The sequence below is a fragment of the Triplophysa dalaica genome, chromosome 21 (assembly GCF_015846415.1).
Source record: "Triplophysa dalaica isolate WHDGS20190420 chromosome 21, ASM1584641v1, whole genome shotgun sequence".
NCBI lineage: Eukaryota > Metazoa > Chordata > Actinopteri > Cypriniformes > Nemacheilidae > Triplophysa > Triplophysa dalaica.
Window position 1 is genome coordinate 1,396,927 of NC_079562.1, and position 22,726 is coordinate 1,419,652.

Consider the following 22,726-nt stretch of genomic DNA (forward strand, 5'->3'; position numbering starts at 1 on the left):
AAAAGAATTTATACAATAGGGTACTTAATTGAAAATTTAGTTTTTTGTTTGGTTCCTGTGACACGTCCACAAATCTTCTATTAAGACCCATGAAGTCAGTCAAAAAACATGTTGTGTGTGTGTGTTGTGTTCATATATTCAGATTAAACCAATTAAGCGGAGAGTTCACATTATACACCCACATGGGCTTTAAAAGGCAATGTTCCAAAAACTATAACAGCTGCTTCCAAGATGATTGAACTTAAAATACAAACCACTGCGCATATAGACAACAACAGAGCTCTGTATTACTGTTGTGTTATTGATACCAGATACTGTCTTATTTTTATTGTACTAACATTACATTATTAGCAGGTGTACTGGGTCAGAAGTTTTAAGGTTTTGTTTTTGATATTGCTAATACAGATAGTTAGTGATGCGAATAAACTTTTTCATCCATGTAAATTCCCCTAACTTTTTAAATGGTGCGTGTGAGAAAAAAACACACCTGCTCCCTTCTGTGATCCTCTTGCTGTGTGAGAACATGAAAATGCACCGACAGTGATGTGGAGAAGCAAAAGCATTTTGAAGACTAGCTTCAAATGTGCACACGGTCCCAAAAGATTTGACCTTAATTAAACTGGTGATGGTTTGGCACCCATTACGGACCTATCTGAAATCTGTGAAGATTCACAGCAGGGAATGCTGTGCTCAACCGGACTCACATATTTAGTCAGAAATTAGCAAATTCTCCATTTATACAGACTGCTTCACACAAGGACTGAAATTGTGTAGTAGGTTGGAAAGTCCTCCATCACTAAATTAGACGATAACAGAAGACTAAAGTAGAGCAGACATTTATAATCGCTCCAGAAATCTCATGATTGCTCCTCAATCTCAACTTTTCCATAAACTGAAGAAATCTACCATGTAGCTCAATTCACAATAGCATCATTAAGACAAAAGCAAGTTGTAGGCTCCAAAGATTATCATATTAACAACTACCCTGACGTCACTAACGCCCTTCCATTATGAAAACACAAATAAGATACTCATTTTATGATGTGTTCTCACTGTTGAGTTTAGAGAGCAGTTAGTACCAGCAGAGAACAAAAAGATTACACATTACGTTCATATTAGGTCATTTTTTCACCATTTTAAAAAACACAAGGACAGTGATTGGAACTGAAAAACATTCCTTTTATTGTCATTTGAACAAGAACAGTTTACGATCTGGGTCTCTCCTTCTTGCCTTTGTACAGGGCCATAAGAGACACGTTGGCCACCTTGACTACCTTGAAACGTACACCAGGGATATCACCCACGGCATGTCCCTTACGACCGAATCCAGCAACCAGAACCTCATCGTTTTCCTGCAACAAAACAACATTGAGTCAATTAAAGTTCACCACCTTTAAATCCACATCCATCTCTACAGTTTCGCATCTTAACCCAGTATTTACCTCAATGAAGTTCAAGCAGCCATCGTTGGGGACGAAAGCTGTGATCTTCTTGCCGTTCTTGATCAGCTGGACTCTGACGCACTTTCTGATGGCAGAGTTGGGCTGCTTGGCTTCAACACCACTGCAAAAACACACCGAACACAACATTAAAAATACAAATCCACACTTATGTCTTCAAAACTTCACGCGACAAAGCTTAAGGTTCTTACACTTTCTCAAGCACGATTCCTTTAGCGTGAGAAGCTCCACCGAAGGGGTTAGCCTTCAAAGCTGTACCCAAATGAGCCTTCTTGTATTGTTTATCATGCCACTTCTGCTCACGGCGGTGGTTCCGCAGCTTCCTAGCAGTACGCAGTCCACGACACTTGCCTTCAGAAGGAAATCACACAATCAAACATGATGTTTTAAATATTACATTTTCAAGATTTGAGTATCGTAAGATTATTTCAATAACAAGTTCAAAAACTTTAAGTGTTTTTTATGACAATGGGACATTATTTTGACACTCGCTAACAAATAGCGTTGTATAGACCGGGTTAGTAATGTACCTTCAATAGAGAAACCATCGAGACTAAGTGCATCTTAAACATCCTTTTACGTTGGCAATTTAAATCAGTTCAATACATTAGACTATAACAAAATAGACGTTACAAAACGCCACAGTGTAACGTCAAACTACGATCAAGACAGTAACGTTACTGGTCTGTAAAGGCAGCTCATGGCCGCCGCCGCACGATGCTCTCATAATAAAACCCAAAATATATATAACGTTGACATCATAGCAATCACTTCTGTATCTACAGTTGTGCATAAATTGTTTAGCGTCTCATATATCCGCACAAACATGCAAAATAACCCAGTATAAGAGTTTTATTAGGTCACATTTTTCGGCTAACACGTACCCATGATCGCGTGCTCTAAGTCGGGAGAGGAAAGATCGATCACGTGACGCTCTGCAAAAATGACTGCTGGAAGGACCCGTAGTGTAGCCCAAATTAATGCCTGTGCCGAAAAGCGTCAGTAGAAAGTCTATGAAAGCGTGATTGTTGACATTATACCACACTGCACAAATAAACCGAAGTACACGGTTTATACATATATAATTACGAAAATTATGCACATGCAGCAATTAAGAAAAAATTCGATCGATCTTTTTGCTATTCTGCTCAGTCGTCTAGGTCACCCTCAATATGCAAAACAGTAGCAGAAGTGTAAATGTTCCACAATCGTTTACGATCAATGCCATTGTCTCTTAAATTAATTATGCAGATGATTAGTTATGGATTTAGTCGCGGTGTGTGTCAGCTGCACGCGCACCCGATAACGGGCGTGGCCGCGTCGCTGGATCAACTCATCTGCTGGACGCTGATTGGTTCCCGCGCCTGCCGATCATCGCGCTGAGTTTGCGCCTGTTATTCACGCAGATTATGAAGCAGCGGAGCTCAGCATCATCTCTGGCATTCTCATCTGGATGTATACATGGCATCACTGTGGATCCCAATGTTTCTTGCCTTGTTTTCTTTTATTTTCCTGCAGATATCTTCGTCTTATGAACAGCTGTCTGCCTTTGTGGAAGGGAGGTGAGTTGATCATTTTGTATTAAATGTGTGATATTTAGTTCTTAACGATTATTAACGTGGTGCTTCAGCTGTGAGATAGAAACCAGGAGAAACAAAGACCATACATACATACTGGGTGTCTTTTAAGTGCGTTCAGCATATGGTGATAAACTGGTGTGACCTGCATTCTTTGTCCACCCATTATACACGTTGAGTCTGAATTGAGACTCCAAGGGCTCTTGCAGCGAAACACAAGAGAAAATCCATCAGCATCAGTTTACAGGGCAAATCCATATTTGATACTAAAATTGGAGGCAGAGATGAGCGTCAGATGAGATGCAGGAATGATCAACATCACTGCTGGAATGTGAGGACTGTGAAGCATCTCTCACGTCTGAGGCTCACCCTGTGATGCTCTTATTGATCATAGGCAATGAATGAAGGGATTTGAAAATATATTTTTCGTTATATTGTTATGCATTCACTGGGCTGCTGAATGTCGCATTAAGCAATGCATTGTGGATTCAAGATGTAGGATCACATTATGAATATATTATTTATTGCGTACATGGATGTTTATGGTTAACAGTTGATCTTGTGATGCTCTGATTGTTCTGTGAATGAGCGGTTTATATATAGATAGACCCATAGTAAAGAATGAATCATTTATTTTTCATAGACATCAATGAGATCAAATGGAAACTTTTGCTTTTATAAATCTTAGATATTTCCCAGAAAAAGACCCAGAAATCTTTGAAAATGTTTTGTTTCAGATCTCAGGAGTGTCACATACTGAGCTCGGAATATTATTGAGGATTTTCAACTAAAGCATTTCTCATCGTTTTACCTCTACAATCTACATTCATTTCACAGCGCAAACAATATACAATACAAAAGTAAATAGACTTGTGATGTATAAGAGACACTAAATAACTAGATACACATTTTATGAACACTTCATTTGAATATTGTTGTACCAAGTACACTTTGATTGTTATTTTTGTTGCTTCTAAAAACACATGCTAGGTAACACTAACATTATGTGATCTGTTTTGCTACTTCAGTGATTATTGATTTATTTCCAAGCAGTAGCCAATAGGCATCTAAACAATTTTTATGCTCAAATCTTTCCAGCACGTTTACAGTCAACGTCATATTGCTGTTCTTCAGAAAAAAAAGGCAGAGGTAATTGGCAGCATTCTGCTGAGGAGGAGATGAGCGTGGTTTCTATTTCTCCACAGGCACTTGCACAGATGGAGTTTTTCTACATGTAGGCCAGATCAGGCTTTAGCTGTGTATTAACAGATTTGATATGCTAAAGCATCTTGATGTGACTTTAAAGACACGCTTTAATCCGACCGTCCCAGCTGAAATATGCTTCATGGGGTTTGGAAGCGGTCAGCATATTCCATTATTATATAAATGTGTTGAGTGTGACCCACTGCCGTCAGATATGTTTAGAAAGCAGATAAAGGAGCACCACCGGACCAGATCCACAGGAGGATTTCTGTTTGATTTCTGACTTCACGTCTCATTCGGTGGTTTGAGTTTTGACTGGAATTCATTTGTTTTAGAGTTGATGCGATTGAGGTTTGCTTGTGGCGGATTCGCTGTTTGACTAGATTATGTAATAACAAAAACACAACACAACAACCCCTTCGCACAGTTTTCCTTAGTTTATTAAAGCAAAACCATCCAAGAAACAAAATGACATGAAGAAAATTTGATTACCAAATTATAGATGATATAGATCCCACAGGAGTGATGAGATTAAAATATATCACGAAACCAGAAAAACGTGAAGGTTTGATGTTGTTTACAGTGCTGGTAAACAAACACTTACACCATGAGCACAAGGGCAGAAGTACACACCTCACAGGGTCACACTATCACACAAATGCAGTCTGGAACACAACGGGAGTCCTGAGGTGATACATGGTTTTATACTGGCACCACACCGCACACAAACAACATGCATTTATTATTCAACAGAACGTCAATGGTTTTAATATTTATATGTAATATTGAGTGTTTTAACAGAATGTGTGATGTGCTCTTGATTATCACCAGAGAACAGTTTTTGACTCATGTATAATTTATTAAAATACATTGTTGCGTCTAATAGAAATATTGTGTTTTTGTTTACATCCTGGGGTCTTGAACAGGTTGGTTTAAAGCACCCCAAAACAAAAATTCTGTCAGCATCTAAACACCCTCATGCATTTCAAACCTGTATGAGTTCAGCAGAACACAAAAGAAGATGTTTCGAAGAATGTTGTGAAGAGAAAACCATCGGTCCACATCGACGTATGGACACAAAACCAATGCAAGTCAATGGGGACCAACACTTACCAACATTATTCAAAATATCTTCTTTTGTGTTCTGCGGGAGAAAGTCAAACAGGCTTGAAATGACAAGAGTGTTAGTAGTAAATTATGACAAACATTTTTTTGGGTGAATTACATTTATTTTTGGCATAGCTGCAATATCCTTTTCTAGCACCTTTGTTTTTAAAATACTTTATGTACTACCTGTAACTTCTTCTGCATTCTTATATAAGCTTTAAATTTCATCGAACTCAAGGCATCTGATTTTGATCCCTGACTGTAAATGTGTACCAGCGCTGTCAGCTCGACCCATAATCAGTCCTGAGACGGCTAAGCCAATTCCGGCCGACCTTACTTTGTGATCAGACAGTTAAGAGTTGAGTAATCCTTCTGCATAACAACCTGTAGGAAACACAGCCATCTCTTTAATAACTCAACTCTTTTCCTATTTGGCATTCAGATCAGTCTGCCATCTCAGACTTGCCTATACCATCCTCATTCATTTTATTTTAAGGGGTTTTTTTTGTGGTAGGGACACTTGGGAAGAAGTTGATACTTAAAGGGAAAGCTTTATTATGTCTCCTGAGCAATGGAAATAACAACCTCTGAGCAATAACATTTCCTCTGGGATCAAAGCGAAGCATAAAAACTGACTTGAATGAATGTTTGTCTCACTTTATGGAGGGTGACGTTCCAAACAGTGACTCACACCATCAAAGCTTCTTCAACATCTCATTGATATTCATGAAGTGTGAAGATCATATCTGCTGGGGCTGCTGCTCCAGTGACTGTATCCAAACAGATAAAAATGATTTGTTTATGAATGTTTATAGAGGTATTTATCTAATTATTCAAGGAGTTCTGATATTAATGCAATGCATGTCTTATGCTTACAGCTCAGATGAGCCTCCATCTCAAGACATCAAAGAAAGTATGTTTTGCTACATACGGTTGTTATGTCTACATGTTTGGCAATGTAAAAAGGATGTTTTCTTAGTTTCAGTTTATTTCGTATTTCTTATTATAGAACAGAAAAATGATCTTTTGCATTGTGACTTGATTCTAACTGAAACCTTTATTCTACTTCTTGAAATGATTTGATTGAATGGTGTGATTATTCTGCCGTACGTTTTCGTTAGAATCTCTCATTGGTTGTGTTCTCATGCAGATGGCGTCGGCGGTGATGCTTTGGCGTTTGAAGTTCGTCTCAGACGAGCTCAGCAGGTGAGATGAGCCACAGTCTGCCAGAGGAGCCAAAGTGACCTTGTGCTGCCGCTGGGGTGCAGATCTCCAGCCAAACAAGATCTATTTAATCCTTGTCAGACTGCGTTATCTTTGGAAAAACAGATTGTTAGATTTTTCAATCAGGAATTTTATTCTGCTTTAAAAATAAAAAAAGTTCACCTGATTTGCTTTAAGGACGGGATTTGCCAATGCTGTTGGCTATAGTTTCACAGAGCAAAACTGAGTCAAAAGATCAGTTACGATGATGCTTGTGTTGTCCATTTTATCCGCTAAAAACAATACAGTATTATTCTTTTATAGAAAGTTCTGGATAAACATGTGAACACAGTGAAACCACAATGAGACAAGATTATGTCCGTTCGGGGCAAGTATTCACATTTAGTGTTAAATGTTATTTGACTGATATAATGTGCAATGTGACAGCTTTCTCCTATGGATGACGTAACTGGCAACTGATCTTTGTTCCCGGGTACTGGAAGCTCACTCTTAGAAATAAACCCTGGTGTGACAACTAGCCCCTGTGTCACCTGTTGATGTATTGTGTGTTTCAGCCGTATGGACGGCACCCGCACGCTCCATCACGCAGGAGATTGCTTCAGATTCCAGGAGCGATGCCGTACTCTCCTCTGAGTGTGGCGCACAACGGAAAAACCTGCATCCTCTTCAGAGCCCGCAAACTGGCCATCAGGTACAGGAATCACAGTTTAGTGGACCTCACGGACAGAACCTTCGGCCCCGATACAACAGTGGACACCAAAGGGTCTTTCTGCAGTAAAGATAAAGCCATGTGAGTCCAGATACACACCACTATTGTAAAGATGTGATTTAATCATTTGAAACAAAAATATTTGCAATGGCTATAATGAGGCCTATTTTGACAGATTGATTGTTGTGCATTAATGTACTTCTCAATGGTAATTCTCACTACACCCCCATTTAACATTATTTTGTAAAAAAACATAAATTAAAAGCAGTATCACATGTGTTTTTATTCTTCAGACTCAATCTACGTTATGGTGATGTAGAAGACCTCAGAGGCCTCTCCATCAGGTCACCTTGTTTTATATTATGCTTGCTGTGTCAAACTAATAAACCACGAGAGAAGATATGTTACAGACAGTAATTTTCCCTCTACGTGATGAAATTGATATGACAATATTTGCGTTTATTTCCACAGGCTACAAATGTCAAACACGTTCTACGAGTCGGCCGGGCAGAACTGGTTCACTCTCGATAACGTTTACATCCACTACAACTGGACATACGAGGCCATGTTTAACGCCACAGATGTGTACGCGCCTTCCATCAACTCCTACCACTGCCAGCATGTTAGCAGTCTCCAGAAATACGACACGCTGCTGGTGCCCAGCGCCGGCACGGACCACGCCGCAAACTGGCACATAACGTTCACAGACTTCCAGGTTGGCAGGCGACACTTTCAAAAAATATAAATTGTTGGTATTGGATTGTAGCATGCAGCGCTGTATTTTTAGCTGCTGGTGGTGGGTGTGATGTGACTACACAAGCGGGTGGTTTGGTGTGGAGGCAGCATCTTGTTAAAAAGTGTGTGGTGGCACACGCAGAGTTCGTAATGGTTCTGCTTTCCCTGGAGCATTTATTTCCTTTGTGGAGTTTTACTTTCACGTGTTTTTCTCACCTCACCGCTTCTCCCCACAGATTCAAGCGTTCAACCTTCATTCCAGTAAGTTTGCGTCGGCCAGCGACTGCGCCACGTTCTTCACCCCAGCGATCCTCATGGGTCTGATCACGTCTCTGATCCTGCTGCTGGTGTTGGCGTACGCTCTGCACATGGTGGTCCATCTGAAGCACATCGACCGGTACGAGGAGCACAAGACCACCGTCTACTTCCCTCGCAGCACAGAAGCTGAGTGCACAGAGAAGAACAGCTCCTAGAGTCCCTTCAGAGGTCAACACATGGACAGTTCTCTGAACGGGAGCTCAGCGGCGGAGGCAGATTTGACTGTAGCTGTAGGAAAGGTCCCGTCCGTTTGGGACTGACTGCACCACGGCAGTGACGTCATTGTGGTGGGACAGTGGAAGTCCGAATGCGGTTCCTCTGGGAGCTGTCAGGATTTCTGCCAGATCTCACCAACAACCCTGAATCTGAAAGGAATATTTACGTTCAGCGTCACGAGAGTCTGAAGATCTTGGGACATTGGAACGGTATCTGAAATAGCACAATACCCAAATATATCTTACATTTGCTTTATGTGTGTTTGCTTCGGTTTAACTGATAATGACCAGTTAAATACTGACACCTCTTTAAAGTCAACATGAAATGTCTGCAATCTATTTACACTTTTGGAATCGCAATGTGTATTGAAAAGGTGTTTTTCAATGGCAGGTGGTCATAATGACACAACAGGTCTTAAAGGTACAGTTCACCCAGAAATTAACATTCTTAGATCATTTATTCTCCATTTCGTGGTTCAGAGTCTGTATTTGACTCTTTTTTTCGTGAAACACAAAAGAAGAGATTTTACAGAAACGTCTCAGTGGTTTTGTGTTCATACAATGGAAGTCAATGTTGTTTTGTCATCAACGTTCTTCAAAATATCTTCTTTTGTGTTCTGCAGAAGAAAGAAACTCGTACGTGTTCGGATTCATCTTAGATTTCATGTTGACTTTAAAGTTACAAACTGTGAATAAATCATTATGATGTAATATAGTGTTTAAATTGCCAATCAATTCTGAATGACTTGCCATCAAGTTTGTATTAATTCTACAAATGTTATGCGTTTCTGATTGGTCCAAAATATACTCTGAATGCAACTTTAAAGCATCATCGGTGCTGACCAGCTAAAAGTCTTATAAGAATAAAAACATATTGTGTAATATTTTCAATACAGCGTGTAACCAGCATTTACAACATGTAATAAAAATCTCCCTTGAGGATTTGAAGCTAATGGGACATACTGACGTTCATTTGAGAAGGTGTATTTTCAAATGGTTGTATTTTATTTTTGTGTTGATTGTATGTTGAATGATTCTTGATTTAATATTTATTAGTCCTTTGTGTATGCTTTAAATCTAAACCTTTGGCAGTGGTGAAGAGATACACATGGATTTTTAACCAACACCCATTAAAGCTAAAACAACAATGCAAGCAACATGACATTTGTTGTGTAGTTAACATGTAGTTATATTTTAAATGAAAAGTAAAGAGTTTTGCCACATACCTGTGGCTAGAGATTGGTTTCCATTGCACCATGTACTGTATTGGTAATATCCATAATGTGCCAACAAGGGAATTGCTGTTTTTTAATGTACAAATCTTTTGGGGAACATAATTATTAGCTTAACTTTGTTCATTTATGCAGGTAAATGGAGCGTGAAATGGGCTATGATGTATCGATGTTTGACTGATTTTTATTGTCCTCTCAGTATTTTGTTGAGTTCAATAAAACCAGAAGCACAGTGACTTTAAAAATGTCTGTTTTTGTTTGAGCAATAAGAGAATGCTGGAGCTTAACATGAGACACAGTTCACTGAAAATGTGCTGTGTAGGACTGAACCGTTGTGAATACACAACACAACATTGAAGAAACTAAAAATAGGATTCACTCAAAAAGAGAGAATCACAAAGTAGATAGCAAGGGAAAATAGTGTTGATGTTAAGCTATGGAAGAAAGGCGACGGTTCTGAAGATTATGATATCACATGAATGTAACCTACTTTACTTTTCAGTTAAAATGAATGCTTGTATTTATTGACAATTGACATTTGTAGAAGCCATATGTGGCATGTAATTCTGTTGTAAACAGGTGAATATCGTAAAGTGGATGCACCTGAAGTAAGGGACACTGGACTTTTTTCTAGGCTCTTCTCTTTTAGAATCTTTTATTTTATAGTTAAGAACTTGGCCAAAGCAAGCATTTGTATTCATTTACTTTTACTCGTGGGAAAATGTTATATTCATAATTTAGAAGAACTCCACTTTAATATCTTTAAACAGGAATTGTTTATATATTTAAACATAATTTGAATGTCTATAATAAGAAAGCCATAAAGCAAGGTCTTGTATGTTTTATATGTTTAATTCATGTTTTATTTGACTTATTTTACCCTCAACTCATTTTTTCTTTTCTATTCTAAACTGTGTATTTATTTAATAAGATAGATTCAATATTAAATCTACATTTGTAAATGTTGTGTAGAAATGCTTGTTTTTTTCTTTATCAAAGTGGAACTGTTGTATGAAATTTATTTCATAAATCTCGCTTGTACTATCTGTATATTATTTAGAGGTTTTTTTTATGTCACACCATAGGACACATGCCCTGAATATCTGTCAACTTCCCATATAAACTACTTGTTTGTGACGATTATATAACTTCCGATATAACTACATATAACTCGTACATGCGCATGCGTGTTATAAACATTACATTGTGTAAAACAATGCAAATTAATTAATCCCACTCTTTTCTATTTTGTTTTATGTTAATGATTGATATACAAAATAAAGCACTTTGATAAGCGTAAATAAATCACGTGACGCTCGAGCATTTTGAACTTCCGTTTCGCAACTCTATTTTACAACTATTTGGGGTTATCGACTGATCACTCACTACTGAAGTATGTGAAATAAAATGTATATTTATTAAGTGTAACGCAAATATAAACGCAGACGCATTTTACAAACATATAAAGTATGTCGAAACTGGTGTTGAGAATGAAAAGAGTAGCTATTTTCCACACTTACGCGCTGTTCGCGGAAGTCACCGGTGGATTGTTGTTGAATTCACTTACCGGGTCCTCATGTTGAGTCGGGTGTCAGCCTCAACTCGAATGTTGTGCCGTTTAACATCATCTTCACCGGTTCTGACCCACATCAGTCTCTATAACAACCGCTTAACTCGGAACATGGAGAGATGTGTGGTGAGGTGCGTGCCGTGCGAGAGCAAACTGACCATCAGCTTCACTCTTGACGGGAGCAACAAACAAATGCTTAGAGAACAAACAGAACCGCTGGAGAAAGTTCTGGCCAGAATGTCCAACAGTATCATCAAAGCACAAAGCAAAGATAAAAAATCAAAACGATGTCGAGGTGAACCCGCTGTGGAGAAACCAGAAATCAAACTGTGCGTCAACGGAGAGACAGTGACTTTGGACACAGCGAATTCAGACGCGTGGAAGGACGGTGCCGTGCTGCACGTGGGAGAAATGACCTATAAGGTGGAGAGAAACCCTCCAACATTCACTGTGTCTGAGCTACCTTCATCTCTGTTGTCTGGCTTTCCAGTTTGTCCTAAATTAGAGGTGGAGTTTGGAGATGTGAAGGACGGAGAGTTTAGATGGTTCAAGGAGAACTCGCCAAACTCTCATACGAGCGGAGAGCACGACTGCTGGAGGGCGGCTGGAGATGAACGTGTATTCACACCATCTAACCTCGACATTGGGTTGAAGGTGATGCTGAAATGCACACCAGGGAATGGATCCAGGTTTGGAGAACCCGTAAAGCTGGTGTCGGCAGGCACCGTGGAGGCTGGCCCGGGCACATGCACGTTCGATAACAGGCACATGTACACCCAGAGAGTCACAGACGAGACTTCAGTGAGGATTGTGTCTTATAATATTCTAGCTGACATTTATGCTCAAACAGATCTTTCCAAAACCGTTCTGTACCCTTATTGTCCTCCGTACGCGCTGGAGATGGACTACAGGCACAATCTGATCAAGAAGGAGCTCTCTGGGTACAATGCAGATATCATTTGCCTCCAGGAGGTTGATAAGGGTGCTTTCACCGATAGCTTGTCTCCTGCGCTCGATGCTTTTGGACTGGACGGTGTTTTTAAGATCAAGGAAAGACAGCACGAGGGTTTGGCAACGTTTTTTAGAAGGTCCAAGTTTAAAATGCTCGCTCAGTATGACGTTACACTAAGTAAAGCCTTGATGACGGATCCTCTTCATCAGGAACTTCTGGATAAGGTGTCCACCAACTCCAGCCTCAAGGAGAAGATAGAAAAGCGATCGACAGTTTTGCAGGTATTCTACTACACGACGTACACCAGCGTTGGTTTGTTGATCATGTTTATGAATGCATCTCTATTTCAATTTCTCAGGTAACTGTTTTGCAGTCGTTGTGTGATCCGTCCAGAGTAATATGTGTTGGAAACACACACCTGTACTGGCATCCTACCGGTAAGCTTTTTAAGAGATTTATTTAACATTTTAGTGCAAGTTGCTAAAAGTTTCGAACAAGTTCTGTGTTGTGTTCAGGTGGGAATGTCCGGCTGGTTCAGATAGCTGTTGCTCTGAAGCACATGAAGCAGGTGCTTACAGAGAAACATCCTGGAGCGTGTCTTATGTTCTCGGGTGATTTTAACAGCACACCCACCTCCGGACTCCTCCAGCTCATCTGTAAGGGATCCGTCTTGGAGAATCATGACGACTGGGCGTCCAGCAGTCCGGAGGAACTGCTTCAGATGGCACTGGTAAACCCTTTACAGCTGGTCAGCGCTTGTGGGTTTCCAGTGTACACCAACTACGTCGGAGGCTTCCAGGGGTGTCTAGACTATATTTTCGTGGAGCCGCACGTGTTGCAGGTGGATCAGATTATTCCTCTGCCCAGCCATCAAGAAGTCACAACCAGTCAGGCCTTGCCGAGCGTCTCGCACCCCTCTGATCACATCGCACTGGTTTGTGACCTCAAATGGAGGTGAAAGAATGTGGATGGCGACAAACAGTTGCGTGATGGAAATTAAATAAAAGTGACATTGTGATGTCTACATAACCAACTCTTTTACCCATTACGAACATTTTTAATGTTTAGCTTTGTTTTTCGTCACATAGGCAGATGCTTGAATATTATTTAAGGTGTTTAGTGTTCAGCATTAAAAAAACAATTCATGGATTTTTCAAGTAAATGTCCAACGCTATTGGTAATTTTATTTTATCTCAGTAACTTACCTTGTGATGATTGAACATTGACAATGCAAGTTAAACATTTAAAAAACGATTTTTTTAAGACTGTACATGGGATGAAAGTGTCTGCTAAGTGATTAGACGTGAATTACAGACATGTTTCACATGATGATACAGATGAACACTGTATAAGTGAATAAAAGTGCGAAATGGAATTCACTAAAAAAGTTGGATCTTGAGTCATCAAGTTAGCCCACATTTATTTCAGACTTTTATTTGAAAGGTTTATTGATACAGTTGAAGTGGAAACAGCTGGCACTGGTTTTCTCAAAGTTCTAACACATGGGAGAATAAACATCAAATTGACATGTCTTATTTTTACAAAATAAAGCAGATTTGACATGTGCATCACATTGTAAAGCACAGTTCAGTTAAGGCGAATCGTGATTACATGCATCAAGGCTTCTTATTTACAAAAATAATCTATACGCTTGTTAGCTCGTGACCACATTGATTTATTACTTAATATTGGAAGAACTCTTTGCTTGACGTGAAGCATGCCATCACGGCAGCGAACTAGATGTTTGGAATGGCAAAGAGTAACAAATTAAGGAAAAAATATATAAATATTCATATGTGTCGTCATTTAAAAACTACAAGCTGTTTATTCTAGTGTGTACTGTACTAGACTAACAGTAACATTAAACCTGATAAAGAGCTCTTTAAACCTTATGTATTGTTCCATATGTGTGGTCAGAAATAAAGACTTTATGGCTACTACACACATCTAATGGAATGACAATGTAAGAAATAAAGCAGAAAAAATGTCAGTCAAGCAAAATACAAAAAAGGAATGAGACGTTATTGGGAATTGCCAATGCTGAGATCAGCAGGTGAATTTTTGGTAACTACTAGTAAATCATGTCCTTTGGTAAAATGATTCCTGGATGAACAGAACTGGCGGGTTAGTTTTTGGAGAGCTGCTCAGACAGCCAGTCTAATCCCTCGTATAAACCTGTTCCTTGAGTCGCACAGGTCGCCTGGACATACCACTGATGGAGAGAAAATGATTGAATTACACACAAACTGATGTGTAACATTACTTTCATGACACCTTGGGAATAAGGCCTGGACATGACCTGTTGTTTAACATTTATTTATAAATTGTACTAATTTGTAGTCCTAAACTGTCAAACACTGACCAGCAAAAAATTTGTTATTGCAGCTAGACTGAATTAGAAAAACAAATTACATGAAAATACTTTATTCAACTTATGATTATTGTAATTAATCATTATTTCAAGAGTGCATTTTATCAACAATTAAAATGCACCTGCACTTAGTTTTGTAAGTCATCGAGATGTGTGTGTGATAAGATACTCACAGTTCTGCTCCTGAGAGTCTGCAGGCCGAGTTTGTCGGTCAACTCACTGATGGGCATGGCGTTGGGTAGATCCTGTTTGTTGGCAAACACCAGGAGAACAGCATCTCTCAGCTCATCCTCCTGGAGCTGTGTGGAGACAGAACATCTGCAGACTGAGATCTCTCATCAACTTTCAACACTGATTGACTAATGGATTGTGCAGGAGGTTCTTTTATTCGGGGTTGTGCAGTTATCGTGCAGGTACAGACTGAGAGCATGCATTTAGTTTCATGTTGGGTGTGATTGAGTTTAGAACAGTGAGTTTTGCTAAGAAGGTTGTGTGTTTCCTCACCATCTTCTGAAGCTCCTCAGCAGATTCCTGTGCTCGCTCACGATCATTACTGTCCACAACAAAGATCAGACCCTGAAGAAACAACACAACACAGGTGAATCATACAACTGCACCAATTTACTTATTTGAAGGCTGACATCTGGTCTTTAAAGACTATAAAATACATAACGAATTCAATTCTTATTCTTTATGACATTTAAACAATATGTACAATTTTGGCAATTCAAATGTAGTTTTATGATGAATGACAATGTTTGAGTTTGCCAGCTCAGGCTGACTAATAAACACGAATGTTTGCACGGCACCTTATTTTTCATGTTTTTTTGACGGCTTGTTAATTTGTCATACTGGCCCAACCTAATCTCATTCGCAAACGTCAAAATGTTCCAAAGCCCTCGCAATATTTTATGTTATTTGATCAGTTTTGAGCTGTCAATAAGTGTGTAGTGCTCCAAAAAAAATAATTCAGTAGAATTTAAAGACACAAAAGAAAATCTGATTCTGTCACACTCCACTAACTGTTCCATCTTTTTCTTTATAAAAAACCTGCTAATATAAAGTTATATTCAACACATTTTAAATTATATTATAATACAACTATACTAGAACAAAGAAACGGAGAACTATGCGGTTCAAAAGAGAACTATGACTTTTAGTTCTCGGAATAAAACTGGCTCACTTTAATCCTAATGTAAACACTAACATCCTCATACAATGAACACATGAAGTCTGAATATAACAACAGCTCTCACAGTTAACAAGGATGAGACACAATCAGAAATGCTATTGGAGGACAAACACATTTCAGAATGAGGATCTCCTGTTGTGACCCCACCGTGTGACTGTATTTTAACATTGTGTGAGGTGACATGAAGAAATCCAAGCATCTGTTTACCTGTGTATTCTGAAAGTAGTGTCTCCACAGAGGTCTGATCTTATCCTGGCCACCCACATCCCACACGGTGAAGCTGATGTTCTTGTACTCGACCGTCTCAACGTTAAAACCTGGAATGCACAAATGTTCTCATGTGTTACACTTTTGTAGAGATACAGTGAGTGTTAACATCAATATCCACAGAGCTAAACACATAGCTTGAATCCAACTCATTTGTCAAAAAGTCACATTCTGTCTCCTTATTCATCTTTGTGTATTACTCACCAATAGTTGGAATGGTTGTGACTATTTCTCCCAGTTTGAGTTTGTACAGAATTGTTGTTTTTCCAGCAGCATCCAGACCAACTAATCGAAGAAAAGGAAAATAAATCAAACATCTTGGAAACTTCAGGGTCACTGAAGACTACAGCATTCTGTAGTATTAATATTACAACTAACTTTTATTAACTTCCCTAACATTAGTATTTATAATTGTAGTAAATACATCAAAATTTACTATAGAAAGATTCAAGTAACGTTATACAACATATGTAGTATGTAGTAGTATCTACGGATTTTACCATTGTTTACAAGTTAACACTAGCATTTGGCGAAATTTGGTTAAAATACATATACTGATCAGCTACTGAAATAATATTAAATAAGAACACTCGTCGCAAACATACATTTACAGGCATTTACTTAAGCTAATTGACACCAAACAAGCAGTTGTCAGCTCACCCATGAGGATTCTCATCTGTTTCTTTCCAAAGAGGCGAGAAAAGACGCTTGAGATAGTCAGACCCATGTTAAAAAACTCAAAAAACAAGAAAAAGTGTTAACGTGTAAAAAGTTCTTTGGGAAAGATAACCAGCCGTTAGCCTTTAGCACAGCGCCTGTCAGCACTCAACAGCTGAACTGTCATTAAACATCAAACACTGACTGCGGCTTCACATTAAACCTGGCAGAAGCGAGTTAAAATCCCTCGTTCTTCTCTCTTTCCTCTTTCTTCTCCTGTTCTTCTGTTTTCTCTCTTTCTTCAGCACTCTCTCTTCAAATGAATGTAGGTGTGATCGACTTCGAGAGGCACTGCGCAAGCGATCGGCGTAGACATCGAAGTATCGCGACAGCACGGCTTCCACAGCTTTGGGTTTCACATCGCTCTCGCGATATCTCAGTTTCATACGCCGATCGGTTTGCGCAGCGCCTCTCGGAGTCTTCACGCTTTTTGCTCGTAAGCTCCAACGCGGTCAAAATGACGTCACAGGTGCCACATCATGCAAAACTGTCCGACGGCAGATTGATCACACAAGAATACGTGTATATAATTATTCTATGATGACTTTATGTTGTTTTTTACATGTCATGAATAGTGATATTAATAAAATATAAATAGTGCAAAGATCAATGTCAATAAAATATTAATACTTCGTAGAGGCACAAGACATTTTATATGACCTTATTTACTTTCTATTTTAAGAATATTCTGTTTATTATTAATCCCTTTATTTTTTGTTTTATGTTCGATGTCTTTTCGTTCTAATCACAATAATTCCCATTTTCCGTTGGATTTTGTGTTCTCCAATTACTTTTTAGCAAATCATACAAATAAGAGGAAATATAATAAATTATCACAGAAATAAGCAAATAAAATGCCTTTGAATATCCTTTATTATAGGGACAACAAATATTTTGGGAAATGTTCCACATAACAAAATATGAATGAAAAAATTACGGTACATAGAATAATTACATCATACAGCAGTCAAAATACAGTAGTGTAGTAATAAACATTTATCTTTTAATAAATTATACTGTGTCTTCTAATTCAGTGCAATAACATAAAAAGGGAATTATCATAATTGACAATTAACAATATGCATAGAAGAACGTGATAGTACATCATAAAAAAATATATAATTCTGTTTAAAACAAAATATTGTTTTCACACTTAAATGTTTTGCATTGTTATCGTTTTGAGAGTTGATCAGAGAGCCAATCCAGTCCTTCATATAAACCTGATCCTTGAACTGCACAGGTTGACTGAACGTACCACTACGAGAGAGACACAGAAACATTTTATTTCTCATAACTAAAATGTTTTATTGACACGCCAAACACAGACAAAGTAATCTTCAGACCTGTGAACAGTGACATCATGATGTGTAACTCACCTGTCTGTTTTTGAGGGTCTTTAAACCCAGTCTGTCTGTCAGCTCGTGGACTGGCATGGCTTTGGGTAAATCCTGCTTGTTAGCAAGTACAAGCACAACAACATCTCTCATCTCATCCTCCTTAAGCTAAAGGGTAAAACATAGTTTAATTAAATTAATGACGGATAGAAATGGTTTCAATCAAAAATATAGTTTCTTGTTGAACGTACAATCATATTGAGTTCTTCTGCTGCCATCTCAATTCTGTCACGATCACTGCTGTCCACCACAAAGATCAGACCCTGAATTACACAAACACACCCCATGTTCACTTCAAAGGTTTAAGACAATTTAAAGTTAATTTAGCAAGTGCCAGACACACACACACAAAAACAACCAGCAATTAATGAAAATGTTGTGTGTTACCTTAGTGTTCTGATAGTAATGTCTCCAGAGACCTCGGATTGTGGTCTGACCACCAACATCCCAAACAGTGAATGAGATGTTCTTGTACTCAACTGTCTCTACATTAAAACCTAGATGAAACAGATTTTAAATGAAATTAATAATTCAGTAAATCCTGTAAACTTGAAGTCATTAGATTTGAAACGAAGTATTCACTATTTGTACATTTTGATCTTCTTACCAAGAGTTGGAATGGTTGTGACAACTTCCCCAAGTTTGAGTTTGTAGAGGACTGTGGTCTTTCCTGCTGCATCCAGACCGACTTTGAGAAAGAAATCAGTTTATTTTACAACAAGACTAACTTAAATATACAGAATTATTTCATATATTCACATTAGCATTCTATGATCGTCAAAACAGTTCACTGTTATTAGCCGAAAGTAAAAGAAAATGATCAGAAAAACTTAAAAATAATATTTTCTCACCCATAAGCAATCTCATCTCCTTTTTCTGAAATAGACGAGATAAAACACTGGAGAAGAAGATGCCCATATTTCCAACAGTGCAGATGAAAACGCTGTTTGCTGTCAGATGAAGTGAAGACTGAGTGTGTGATGTGAGACTGTGTGTGTGTGTTTATATAGAGTAACAGCAGCGCACTTTCACTTTGACTGACAGCTCAACACCGCCACACTGCACGAGACGCGAAGCTCAGTTTCTCCAGAGGCAAATCCAACGCGTTCAAAAATGACGTCACCGCATGTGTTACATTCTAACATGCCTAAACAAAAACAAAGCCACATTTTAACTTGTTTTCTCAAGATTTCTTTGGAAGTTTAAAACGTATTTCATACAGACACCTTAATAAACGCTTTTTTGTCTAGTTAGGATCAACATTAAACCTAAACTTTCTGAAACGACAATGGTTGAGATGGCAACAACTGTTTTAAAAGGAGGCTATTTACTGTCCTAAAACGTATACTGACCTATAAATTGTTCCAATTGCTTCAATTGTTTACCTTTGTAAACCGCTTTGGATAAAAGCGTCAGCTAGCTAAATGTAAATATAAATAACTTTTCTCGAAGCAAAGTGTGTTCATTGATTTTGTTTTTTGGTTTAAAAGTGGGTTGAATGCCGAAAATCACTTGTTTTTGTCTTTCTGTCACGTGTATGAAGTTGTTGTGGTCAAATAGAAATACAGAGACAAAACATGCGGTGACGTCATTTCGAACACGTTGGATTTGCCGCTGGTGAAACTGCGCGCTTCTAGTGCTGAGGTGTCAATCAAAGTGAAAGTACGCTGTTGTGACTCTATATAAACGCACTCACACACACAGTCCGATCACACTACCAGTCCGAGAGATCGGATTAACATCGAATATTCACACTCGAAGTTTTTCAAAGTTTTTGGTAAAAATGGGCAACTTCTTTTCCTACGTTTTCGCTCGTCTCTTTGAGAAGAAGGACATGAGATTGTTAATGGGTGAGTAAATATGGTTTGTCCGTGTATCTCAATTATTTTATAAATAATATGATCGTATTTGTTGTGTAAAATATAATTAAACTTCACTAAAACAGTTGTATTCTAATAAATATATGTATATATTAAAAATATCATAAAGGCTATATCATATTATATTGTTATATAGTCGGTCTGGATGCAGCAGGAAAGACCACAGTCCTCTACAAACTAAAACTTGGTGAAGTTGTCACAAGCATTCCAACTATTGGTAAGAATCCTGAGATTTGTATTTTGTGTTATTAACATCATAAACTTATGTTATTGATTCATGTGATCAATGACCCTGTTTCTCCTCTCTAGGTTTTAATGTGGAGACAGTTGAATATAAGAACATCTCATTCACGGTTTGGGATGTTGGTGGTCAGGACACTATCAGACGTCTCTGGAAACACTACTATCAGAACACTAAGGTAAGTTTTAATCATTTTCAGTTACAATATTTAAAAATTGTAGTTCTATGACTATCTCCTAGATATTTTTAACAAAAATGTCTTTATTTCAAAAATGTTAATTACACTTGGTTTAACATGTTGTTACGTAATGTATTGCAAACCTTCATACATACACAGCATGACTCAGACGTAAAACAGGTTTAAAAAGGTCACGTAAGCAGTAAACATGTGTTTGTGTAATTCAGGGTCTGATCTTTGTGGTGGACAGCAGTGATCATGACAGAATTGAGACGGCAGCAGCAGAACTCCATAAGATTGTAAGTCAAGAAAGTATATTTATTAACTGAAAAAAATGCTTCTGAGTGTTAGCAAATATTATCCATGCAAATCAGTTAAATCAGTTAAAAAAGTCAGAAACAGGAAATCACATCAATTGCTTTTATTGACCAAATAACAAACGTCTACAAAAGCCCTTTTTGACAATGAACACAAGATTCATTTTAATGTCACCATTATTTTGAACATTTACTAACTTAAACAGTGTACAAACATACCCACAGTAAAATGCAATATAAATTAACTTGCCTTCTTGTATTCTCTTCAGCTTCAGGAGGATGAGATGAGAGATGCTGTTGTGCTTGTACTTGCTAACAAGCAGGATTTACCCAAAGCCATGCCAGTCCACGAGCTGACAGACAGACTGAGCTTACATGCACTCAAAAACAGACAGGTGAGTTACATATGATGTCATTGTTTACAGGACTGAATTGTTTGACGGGACAATAAAACACGTTAAATAAAGTAAATAAAATGAGAAATAAAAGTGAATGACAAAGGATAATAAGAGCTGTATGTACGTGTTCTTTATTTCTCTCGCAGTGGTACATTCAGCAAACCTGTGCAGTTTCAGGATCAGGTTTATATGAAGGACTGGATTGGCTCTCAGATCAACTCTCCAAACTTTAACAATGCAAAACTTGATTTTCTGCTGAACTGAATGCAAAGACAATGCACAAGGTTATGGACCTTGCCTATTTACTATACACTTCTACTGGACGGTGTACCGTTATATTCTACTATGCTGTATAAATTATATTTTTAATTCACTATGAATGTATTCTGTGAATTCACATGTTTTGCTATTATATTACACATATGGTGTATTATCTCATGTTATGTACAGTTTCCAACTTTTTTATATTGAGATGTTTAATACATAATTAATTCCAGCAGTTGCCTTATGACTCTTTATTTATTCATTCGCAATAACATGGAAATGTTTAATGCATGTTACACCATTCTAAGAGAGAAAAATCTAATTTAATCATAATTTTGATTTTGGCATTGCAGATGCCCTTGTATTCTTTATCATTCATATTATGTTTTAATTAATTAAAATCACATAAGTAAATCTATAGATTTTACTATAAAATGTCTTTTTCCCCAATTTTCTCGAAAGTTTAAAATTTGTCTAATTTATCATTTCTGCTTCTGACTGCACAAGGTTTTATTTGTTGCATAAACATAAAACATATACTCTATTTTAATACGTATTCTCTTTAAAGCAGTAAGGTCTACCAACAATAGGTCTACCTATTTGCTCATTTTCATAACACAAATCAAATATAGTAATCTCTAACACAGTGCTAAAGTGAAAGGTATATATGAAACATTTATATCAGTTTTCAAGAAATTAGTTTGTTTTTTTTGTTTAGGAAGACAAAATTATAGACCAAAAATATATGGAATACTTTGTTCCTAATCGCTTTAAATACTAAAGATTTGTAAAAAAATGTCAAGGAAATAAATTAATTTTCATTAAATTCTTGATATTCGTAATTTAAAAAATCACTTAATATAAAATTTGAATCTGCATTTATGTATACACCACATTCTTTTAGATAAAACAGACATTTATATAAAATTGGCATGTCGAAAATCCTTATTTGACCCATAAATGGTTTATCTGCACCAGTCACTGGTTTAAATCTTTTAGATCACTGCTTCTCAACCCATTTAAAGATCTCTCCCAACATACACTGAGGATGGATGAGATAATGTGCAAATATTAGATATAGTTAAGGTTTATATATATATATTCACTATATGCACTATATGCACACACACACAAAACACAAAAAAACATACACACGCACGCACGCACGCACGCACTCACACACACACACACACACACACACACGC

At 37.7% G+C, this 22,726-nt stretch overlaps 6 protein-coding genes across 6 annotated transcripts; 3 read left to right on the forward strand and 3 right to left on the reverse strand.

The window, feature by feature from the left end:
* Positions 1–1,158: 1,158 nt before the first annotated feature.
* Positions 1,159–2,503, reverse strand: rps23 (ribosomal protein S23). Its single transcript, XM_056734516.1, has 4 exons — positions 2,345–2,503; positions 1,652–1,811; positions 1,443–1,563; positions 1,159–1,352 (listed from the first exon to the last, which is right to left on the reverse strand). The coding sequence occupies exons 1-4, from the start codon at positions 2,346–2,348 to the stop codon at positions 1,206–1,208; spliced, it is 432 nt and encodes a 143-aa protein (XP_056590494.1). The 5' UTR covers positions 2,349–2,503; the 3' UTR covers positions 1,159–1,205.
* A 345-nt stretch (positions 2,504–2,848) lies between these two features.
* atp6ap1la (ATPase H+ transporting accessory protein 1 like a) lies at positions 2,849–8,493 on the forward strand. The gene is made up of 7 exons (XM_056734512.1): positions 2,849–3,022; positions 6,226–6,260; positions 6,498–6,553; positions 7,126–7,361; positions 7,574–7,624; positions 7,752–7,995; positions 8,252–8,493. Exons 1-7 carry the CDS (start codon positions 2,922–2,924, stop codon positions 8,486–8,488), a joined length of 960 nt encoding a protein of 319 aa, XP_056590490.1. The 5' UTR covers positions 2,849–2,921; the 3' UTR covers positions 8,489–8,493.
* Positions 8,494–11,146: 2,653 nt separating this feature from the next.
* Positions 11,147–13,701, forward strand: pde12 (phosphodiesterase 12). Its single transcript, XM_056734509.1, has 3 exons — positions 11,147–12,583; positions 12,661–12,739; positions 12,818–13,701. Exons 1-3 carry the CDS (start codon positions 11,357–11,359, stop codon positions 13,258–13,260), a joined length of 1,749 nt encoding a protein of 582 aa, XP_056590487.1. The 5' UTR covers positions 11,147–11,356; the 3' UTR covers positions 13,261–13,701.
* Positions 13,702–13,720: 19 nt separating this feature from the next.
* arf4a (ADP-ribosylation factor 4a) lies at positions 13,721–17,167 on the reverse strand. The gene is made up of 6 exons (XM_056734513.1): positions 16,793–17,167; positions 16,337–16,417; positions 16,073–16,182; positions 15,178–15,249; positions 14,847–14,972; positions 13,721–14,514 (listed from the first exon to the last, which is right to left on the reverse strand). The coding sequence occupies exons 1-6, from the start codon at positions 16,857–16,859 to the stop codon at positions 14,428–14,430; spliced, it is 543 nt and encodes a 180-aa protein (XP_056590491.1). The 5' UTR covers positions 16,860–17,167; the 3' UTR covers positions 13,721–14,427.
* Positions 17,168–17,769: 602 nt separating this feature from the next.
* On the reverse strand, positions 17,770–19,262 carry LOC130410097 (ADP-ribosylation factor 4-like). The gene is made up of 6 exons (XM_056734515.1): positions 19,095–19,262; positions 18,851–18,931; positions 18,631–18,740; positions 18,435–18,506; positions 18,226–18,351; positions 17,770–18,106 (listed from the first exon to the last, which is right to left on the reverse strand). The coding sequence occupies exons 1-6, from the start codon at positions 19,159–19,161 to the stop codon at positions 18,020–18,022; spliced, it is 543 nt and encodes a 180-aa protein (XP_056590493.1). The 5' UTR covers positions 19,162–19,262; the 3' UTR covers positions 17,770–18,019.
* Positions 19,263–19,907: 645 nt separating this feature from the next.
* Positions 19,908–21,753, forward strand: LOC130410096 (ADP-ribosylation factor 4-like). Its single transcript, XM_056734514.1, has 6 exons — positions 19,908–20,093; positions 20,260–20,340; positions 20,433–20,542; positions 20,770–20,841; positions 21,129–21,254; positions 21,404–21,753. The coding sequence occupies exons 1-6, from the start codon at positions 20,027–20,029 to the stop codon at positions 21,488–21,490; spliced, it is 543 nt and encodes a 180-aa protein (XP_056590492.1). The 5' UTR covers positions 19,908–20,026; the 3' UTR covers positions 21,491–21,753.
* The last annotated feature ends 973 nt before the right edge of the window (positions 21,754–22,726 follow it).

Bases quoted from the DNA above. Each gene is read 5' to 3' on its own strand.
- rps23 (XM_056734516.1), bottom strand. The intron at 1,564-1,651 runs GTAAGAACCTTA...GTGTTTTTGCAG, and splicing joins GGAATCGTGCTTGAGAAAGT to TGGTGTTGAAGCCAAGCAGC. The intron at 1,353-1,442 runs GTAAATACTGGG...GTTTTGTTGCAG, and splicing joins GCTGCTTGAACTTCATTGAG to GAAAACGATGAGGTTCTGGT.
- atp6ap1la (XM_056734512.1), top strand. From the start codon at position 2,922: ATGGCATCACTGTGGATCCCAATGTTTCTTGCCTTGTTTTCTTTTATT. The intron at 6,261-6,497 runs GTATGTTTTGCT...GTTCTCATGCAG, and splicing joins ATCTCAAGACATCAAAGAAA to ATGGCGTCGGCGGTGATGCT. The intron at 7,625-7,751 runs GTCACCTTGTTT...TTATTTCCACAG, and splicing joins CTCAGAGGCCTCTCCATCAG to GCTACAAATGTCAAACACGT.
- pde12 (XM_056734509.1), top strand. From the start codon at position 11,357: ATGTTGAGTCGGGTGTCAGCCTCAACTCGAATGTTGTGCCGTTTAACA. The intron at 12,584-12,660 runs GTATTCTACTAC...TCAATTTCTCAG, and splicing joins AGCGATCGACAGTTTTGCAG to GTAACTGTTTTGCAGTCGTT. The intron at 12,740-12,817 runs GTAAGCTTTTTA...TGTTGTGTTCAG, and splicing joins CCTGTACTGGCATCCTACCG to GTGGGAATGTCCGGCTGGTT.
- arf4a (XM_056734513.1), bottom strand. From the start codon at position 16,859: ATGGGTCTGACTATCTCAAGCGTCTTTTCTCGCCTCTTTGGAAAGAAA. The intron at 16,418-16,792 runs GTGAGCTGACAA...TTCTTCGATTAG, and splicing joins ACAGATGAGAATCCTCATGG to TTGGTCTGGATGCTGCTGGA. The intron at 14,973-15,177 runs GTGAGGAAACAC...GTCTCCACACAG, and splicing joins CTGAGGAGCTTCAGAAGATG to CTCCAGGAGGATGAGCTGAG.
- LOC130410097 (XM_056734515.1), bottom strand. From the start codon at position 19,161: ATGGGCATCTTCTTCTCCAGTGTTTTATCTCGTCTATTTCAGAAAAAG. The intron at 18,507-18,630 runs GTAACACACAAC...TGTGTAATTCAG, and splicing joins ATTACTATCAGAACACTAAG to GGTCTGATCTTTGTGGTGGA. The intron at 18,107-18,225 runs GTGAGTTACACA...TCTCTCTCGTAG, and splicing joins AGACCCTCAAAAACAGACAG to TGGTACGTTCAGTCAACCTG.
- LOC130410096 (XM_056734514.1), top strand. From the start codon at position 20,027: ATGGGCAACTTCTTTTCCTACGTTTTCGCTCGTCTCTTTGAGAAGAAG. The intron at 20,341-20,432 runs GTAAGAATCCTG...TCTCCTCTCTAG, and splicing joins CACAAGCATTCCAACTATTG to GTTTTAATGTGGAGACAGTT. The intron at 20,543-20,769 runs GTAAGTTTTAAT...TGTGTAATTCAG, and splicing joins ACTACTATCAGAACACTAAG to GGTCTGATCTTTGTGGTGGA.